Source organism: Xiphophorus maculatus, chromosome 19, assembly GCF_002775205.1.
Source record: "Xiphophorus maculatus strain JP 163 A chromosome 19, X_maculatus-5.0-male, whole genome shotgun sequence".
Taxonomy (NCBI): domain Eukaryota; kingdom Metazoa; phylum Chordata; class Actinopteri; order Cyprinodontiformes; family Poeciliidae; genus Xiphophorus; species Xiphophorus maculatus.
In genome coordinates, this window is record NC_036461.1 from 20,402,921 (window position 1) to 20,410,599 (window position 7,679).

Genomic DNA, 7,679 nt, shown 5'->3' on the forward strand with positions numbered 1-7,679 from the left:
GACACTGAAGGTGAAATGTGACCCCACGACAATTATTAATAACATTGTAGCTGTTAAAATGATGACACATGTAAATTTGCCTGTTGGGTTCCGTCGTCAATAAAATTTCAACTGAACATTTTAGCTATAAATTATTGAGAATTCAGGAAATATTGGAACAATTTTTGGTGAGTTTTACTTCGAATGGGAACTTTTAAGATCTGCCTTGAGCGCTAGAGCCCAAGTCCCGTTGGGGACCCGCTGCATGGGGCCCTGAGCAGCAGCTTATTGGTTCCTTCAAACTGTTTGAAGTGAAGTTGCTGTTTCATTTTAAATTCATGAATAAATGTAAACATTATTATTTACAGTGATTTCTGTTATATCAAGAATTAAACTTTTAAATCAACTTTTTTTTTCTCTTAATTTTTGAACTTAGTGACTTTTTTAAACTGACTGTGAATCTGAGATTTTTTTTTAAATCACATGAAATCTTGATATTTATTGGACTGGATATTTTCAGGTCGGGTATCAGTCAAAAGTGATGACGCAGCGAGCCGGCCCAAGGCTTAAGCACACTATGCTACTGCTAAGGGCCACATGCATACAGGACAGACATACAACTTCTACCACAGAGCCACGTGGAAATGATCATAAAGTCACAATCTAAAGCTGATTTCAGTTACACTGCTGCTTCTGTCAGAGATGGTAGAAATATGTAGAGCTCTGTGAATAGATTGGCCAGTGATTATCAAACCAGATCTACAACTGCTTTTGAAAGCAAAATTTAAAAAAATAGAAAGAAAGAAAAAGAGAGGATGAACCACAAACAAAAGGTCAGTGACTCACAGAGAATGGGCCCCAAATGAAACTCAGCTTAGGGCCCCAGACAACCTGCAAACAGGAGAGCATTAAGAATTTTAGCAAATCCAACAAAAATGACCTCTGATCATGATTGACCTTGGAACATTTTGAAAATTTGAAATATATCAAACAAGAGTTTTATTTAGCAACAACAACAACAACAACAACAACAACAACAACAACAACAACAACAACAACAACAACAATAATAATAATAATAATAATAATAATAATAATAATAATAATAATAATAATAATAATAATAATAATAATAATAATTCTGGGCTCTTTCTAAATTGGACTCTAAATGTATCAGTCAGAATTTTCTCTTCGTTTGAAGTGATGTAAACCTTCCGAATTTGAAATATTCTAAAGAATATCACCAGGTTTATTTTAAAACAAGATATTTTTCTCTCTGTCATCTCCTGGTGAGTCTCGGGTCTTTGTGGCTGGAAAAGTGATTCTCTGCTGCAGAAACGGAGCAGCAGCTCAGTTTTTCTCTCTCTGTGTGAATTCAACGAATGAAGAAATGAGAAGTTGTGAGAGGAGGGAGGTGATGAAGGCTGAACCTATAGGAGAAGGAGGATCACAGCAGTCCGCAGGTCACCATCACCTCCTCCCTCTTCCTCCTCCTGCTCTTCTTTACTCCTCTCTCCGCTCCGCTCCGCTTGACTCGACTCGGCGCTTCTATCCGGACCGGGAGGCTCACACTCAGGGAGCGGGACAGGTTCACCCGGAGCGGGAGCAGCAGGGTCCGTGTTCCGGCTGCGGGCCGCCGTCATGCTGGGCACGGTGAAGATGGAAGGCCACGAAGCTCCGGACTGGAGCGGATACTACAGCGAGGAGGTCGGTCACTCTCCGCCCGCTTTAACGGCGCTGGAGCCGGATCAGCCGCTCCGCATCCTCCCGGGATTAATCTAGAGGAGCCAAAAAAAAAAAAAATACCCGCAGCTTTTATTTCATTTTGTTTTTCTGTTAAAAAAAAAATTAAATCCTGAAGCAGATTGAATCTGTTTTTTAAGATTCATAAAGTAATTACAAATCATTGAAGTTAATAAAAGCGGGGTTCAGATTTGGATAAAGCAGAGAAAAAAAAACCCGGAATATTTGAAGAATATAAAAAGAAACAAAGCAAGAACCGCGTGCAAAGCGGGCCTGATTTTATTTATTCCAAACATTCAAATAAAAATAATCAACTACGTGAAAGTAAAATAATATTGATGATTGGGGCTTTCTTTTTCATTATTATTCTTTGAGTAAATTGTGTAATAATTACATGTCTTTTATTTATTCTGAGTGTAAGTTAGAAGACAATTTAAAAGCTTATTGTCATAAATTATTTTCTAATCTACACGTATAATAACTGAAATCCTAAATATGGAAAAAAAAACCTAATCCGGGATTTGCTATTGATTAATTATTAATCATTGCACGTGGATTTGATCATTATTTCTAATGATCAAAACGGAATTTTTGCTTCAAATTCATTCATTCACTCAGGTCAGAAAATGACTTCAAACCCTCAGACACACGCTGCTCACACACACACACACACACACACACACACACCGACCTCAAACCACAAATAACTGTTTATCAATTACAGATTTTATTTAACAGCATTAAAAATATTTAAGCAACGATATTTCAAAAGCTCAGTATCAAAGAAATGTGTTTTATCATGCAAGGTTTTTGTACATGTACACGATTTAATATTTCCTCACTTAAATGAACAAATAATGTATTATGTAAACAAACAAGAAACAAGAAAATAATGAAAAATATAACAGAGTCATACTTCATCAGGTTAAAATCTTAAGGAAAATGAAAATGCTCCAAAACGTGAATATTTCTGCTATTATCCACGTGAGTTTCTTTTCAGAGATTAGATATCAGCAGTCTTATACACTTCCTGTGTCATTTACTTTTCTTTTTACACCTTTATCCAGAGGGTTTGGGGGGGGGGGGTGGACAGATACACACACCAGGCCAGAGATGGGGCACACAGAGACACACTGGACATTATGCAAGGACAAATTAGACTGTCCACTTAACTGAACATGCATGTGTTTGGATTATAACTTCAGCGATGTGTGTGTGAGATGTTGATGAGTTCTCATCACTTTGATTGCGCTAAGGGAGCAATCAGGTGGTGTTGATTCCTTAAATGAAATTTTTTTTTATTGAGTTTAGACAAAAAGAGATAAACACTGACTTCTGCGTTAACAAAGGGGAAATGTGGTTGAAAGGTTTGGGGTGAAAAGACATTCACATAAAGATGTTTTCTGATGTTACATTGGGGTTAAGTTTTGGGCTAACCAAGCCTGTCTTCATCTTTGTCCAGGCTGAATGTGGACGGGACCTTTGGGCCCAGAAAGGGTCCTATATATTTTTAGGCTACATAAAGACAAGGTCTGGCCAACCTGAAATAGTCATAATAGGATGTCTGTGGACCCTCAGTGTGTGGGGAGTAAGTGGTGGGTCGTAGGAAATGTTGAAATGGAAAAATTTGATCTGGTCCACATGGTCCTGGTTTAATGACCCTAGTTCTTTTGACCAAACTCATGCTGGTCCAGAATGTTTTGCTTCTGATGGCTCCGACCAGAGAGCAGGTTATGATACAGTTTTTAAAACAAGTGATGGCATTTCAGCATTGATGCTCATTTTAGTTGACCCTGACTGTAAATCATCCTGACTGATTCTTGAGTCTACCACTAATGTTCACTCCATCTTCAAATGAAAGTTGACTCGTCCTCTGTCCTCCCTGCAGGTGTACTCTCCGATGGCAGGCACTGGGATGGGTTCTGGTCTCGGAATGGCGTCCATGTCTGGCTACATGTCGAGCGGTGGCACCACGTCGGGCTCCTTCAACATGTCATACAGCGGTACCGGTCTCAGTCCGTCCCCCGTAGGAGGGATGGGGGGCTCTGCTCCAGCGCCTATGTCGAGCTTAGGTGGGGGTGTGGCTTCCATGGGTGGGCCTCTGAGCCCGTCCAGTATGAACTCGGTGTCGGCCCAGCAGGCCTCCTTGGGTCTGAACCCGTATGGAAGCATGAGTCCCAACATGGGCTCCGGCATGGCGTACGGCAGTGGTGGACTGAACCGAAGCCGTGACAACAAGACGTTCAGACGGAGCTACCCTCACGCAAAACCCCCCTACTCCTACATCTCACTCATCACTATGGCGATCCAGCAGGCGCCAAGTAAGATGCTGACTCTCAGTGAGATCTACCAGTGGATCATGGACCTGTTCCCCTACTATCGGCAAAACCAGCAACGCTGGCAGAACTCCATCCGCCACTCGCTGTCCTTCAATGACTGCTTCGTCAAGGTTTCCCGTTCGCCCGACAAACCGGGGAAAGGTTCGTACTGGACCCTGCACCCAGACTCAGGCAACATGTTTGAGAACGGCTGTTACTTGCGACGTCAAAAGAGATTTAAGTGCGAGAAGAAGACTCCGGGGAAACCAGACGGGAGGAAGGAGCATATGGGAGCAGGGGGCGGCCGTTGTACCTCTCCTGCCGGAGATTCTGCCAAACCCGTCGGACTTCTGGACTCATCTGTGGCCTCCTCCAGCCAGACGGGTTCCCCCGCCGGCCTGGATCTGAGGGGAGGTGTTGGCGGGGTGTCCGACCTGAAGGTATCCAGCTCTCAGTTATTGTCTTCCCTGTCACTTCCTCCCCACTCCATGGCCCATGAAACTCCTCTGCATATAAAAGGAGACCCCCACTACTCTTTCAACCACCCGTTTTCCATCAACAACTTAATGTCGTCTTCAGAGCAGCAGCACAAACTGGACCTGAAGGCCTATGAGGCTCTGCAGTACTCTTCTTACAATGGTGGGGGGGCGTCCGGTCTTGGGGGGAGGACCATGGAGCCTCTTGAGGCCTCCTACTACCAGGGCATGTACCCCAGACCGCTCCTGAACAGCTCATCATAGCCACTGCATGGCGCACACTTCCTGTCTGGACTTGGACCTTCTGCATGCAGCTGTCCTGGACTTCCTGTCTGATAGTGTTGATACTGACCTGTAAGCTCAAGAGAACTCCCCGCACTGTGACCAAACCTTGACACTGACATTTGAATCCTCAGCAAATTAAAACTGACCCCAGGTCTGTGGTCTTCTTTCATGCTTTTAAGATACCTTCAGGTCTAAAAACATCAATGCAGGATCTCATTGGTCACATTTATGCCTCCAAAACAGTCCAAGATCTGTGAGCTCAGGATCTGGAGGAATGTTGCTGTTGCGGAATTTGGACTATAGCACTGATGGATCGTTTCGGTCACATAATTCCAAACATTTTGACCTGTAGTGAAGTTGTTGTTGCTTGAAATGCTTTAGTCTGGTTTGGGGCATGCTGTTTTTTCAAAACATAACCTCTGGATTGGTTAAGCCCTTACCTGCCATGAGGACACCGGTGTCCTCAGGGATCCATAGACTTGCATGTATTTGTTTCTGGAGTGACATTTAAGGGGCACAAGACGAAATCAGCATTGGAATGTTTGATCTGGTTGAGGCACCATCATTCCCCTCACTGTAGAATCATTCAAATAGGTAAACCATCTTTTGATAAATTAAAAAGATATTTTTTTTCTTATGTTAAACAGCCAAATTTAGCAGAACTTCTGAAATAGATTATCAGATGTCTTCCTTGCTCCTTAATTCAAGTGTTGGTGTAAGACTGACAGGTATCATGAATTTCTTCATGGACAACATGATGATACAGAGTGGCATCTCTTTATTTTGGTTTATTGTTGGTAGTACCATATAACCAATGCAGACTGGTCAGACAGAGTTACACCTGTTGTCACAAAATGTTGACAAAATCCCAGAAATATTATGTTCATTTTCACTGCATCACTGCAGCTTCACACACAGATGTTGGTTGTGCTCAGTGGCATCCGCTGCGTAACCATCCAAACCTAAAGAACTCATTTTTTAAGAATTAGTGCGTTGCTAAGGCGGAAGCCGATGAGAGAGGCTGAAAAGCAAGTTAAACTAAAACCTCCAAGCCTTCAGTTCTGCCGGTCCAGAACACGCCAAATTATCCACATTCTGTCCCGGTTGTGTTCAACCAGTCTGAGGTCAGAGGTCACCTGGATATGATAATGTGCCTGTTATGCCGATGTTTACAGAACGGATCGAGAACCAAGATCAGAAACCATATTTCTCTGTAGAGCATGATGAGGATTTATTTCTCCCACGACCTCCTTTGGATCTCTGGTGACCTCTTGAGAGGTCGTGGCCCTCAGTCTGGACACATGAATGGTGTTTTATTTAAGGGGTCGATTTGTGTAAAATAAAAGACAGAGGGGGTTCGGGGGAGGGATCTATATAAATGATGAGGATGGCCGATCAATAATAAGCTCTCTCTCTCTCTGTAGTTGAACATGAACTGATCTCGTTAAGATGAACCAAAGCAGTTCAGTCACACAACATGAAAAATGTTTCATTTGTGTTCCGCCTGACCAGAACTCCAACTTGATTATCAGAAAGAATCAAAAAACAATTAGATTTCTGTTCATCAAATCACTCATGAAGCTCCATCAGTGGAAGAAGTGGGTCTGAAGAGTTTATGCAGAGTATTCACATACTTCGTAAATGTCTTCCCTTAGAGAATGAAAGTCATCATTTAGTTAGACCAGAGACACGTGTAAAATAGATGAAATGATATTGCATATTTTTTTGTAAATTAGTATTATATAAGCGAGTAAACGACAGCAGTACTCATAGTTCAAGTGGACCTCATGCGTTCATTCCCATGGCATCCATACAGAAGCAAAGACTTTGCTTTCATTTGAAAAAAGTTTCGTTTCTTTTTTCTGTCTCTGACCCAAAACAGAGACTAATCCCACAGCCCTGTATCAGCGCACGCCGCAGCAGAGCCAGCAGAACCGTGGCAGCGCTCCAACCGTCTCACCAGCAGAAAAAAAATCCTCCCAGCTGCAATGTCAGAACAACACACTGCTTAACACACACACACACACTCGCCCACACAAACCGGCGTTTGCTACATGGTGTTGCACGTTCAGGTGTTCTGGTGTGACCTCTGACCCTGGAGGCTCATCACGCAGCACTGCACGGTCTGCTCGTCTGCAGGCTGGTTAGGGAGCCACGTTATGATCACTCTGATCCTGAATCGATGTTTGACGACTCGACGCAATCACTTCCTGTTCCAGGCCACCTCATCATTCCATCCGTATGAACGGAGTGAGTTCTGTCCTCTTCTTCGTTTGGATTTTTTTTTTCTTTCTGGAAGAGAAGCCCTGTTTTATCACCCTGCCCTCCCTTCTTGCTGCGCCTCCTTGTTGTGTTTTTGGTCTTTGTTGGTTTTGATTCTGCATGCATGTTCTTAACTTATTCTGTCATTTTCAAATAAAACCGACGAATACAAGAAATATTTGCTTTTTGGCTGATGATTGCTAACGGTCAGTTTGAATGCGCAAATCATTTTGTTTGGTCAGGTAAGGCTGATCAGTTGGAAGGCTGGTTCAATACCTAGAAACTTTGAGTTACTTTAATTAGAACTTCATAGAAGAGCTTTCCTCTGGTTTTATGTCCAAACTGATCGGTTGATAAATCTATTTTAATTCAGTTGAGTTCAGTTCTGAGGGCCAAATTTCTTCCCATTAAAATAGCTTCTGTTCATATCTAGTTCCTGTCTAGCCTCGCATGATGAACTAAATGTGTGACATGGTTGTTTTCGCTTGGCTAGAATTCATCTGAGCCACGTGTCAAACTCAAGGCTTGTGGGCCAAATCCGGCCCTCCATGACCCCCTAGAGGGCCGACAATAATTCTGTGCTTAAATATTATTTTATAAGTCAAAATAAATCGGT

General features: G+C 42.6%; 1 protein-coding gene across 1 annotated transcript; it reads left to right on the forward strand.

Annotated features, from left to right (window-relative positions):
- The first annotated feature begins 1,525 nt into the window (after positions 1-1,525).
- LOC102231744 (forkhead box protein A1-A-like) lies at positions 1,526-7,130 on the forward strand. The gene is made up of 2 exons (XM_005816854.2): positions 1,526-1,686; positions 3,611-7,130. Exons 1-2 carry the CDS (start codon positions 1,621-1,623, stop codon positions 4,778-4,780), a joined length of 1,236 nt encoding a protein of 411 aa, XP_005816911.1. The 5' UTR covers positions 1,526-1,620; the 3' UTR covers positions 4,781-7,130.
- The last annotated feature ends 549 nt before the right edge of the window (positions 7,131-7,679 follow it).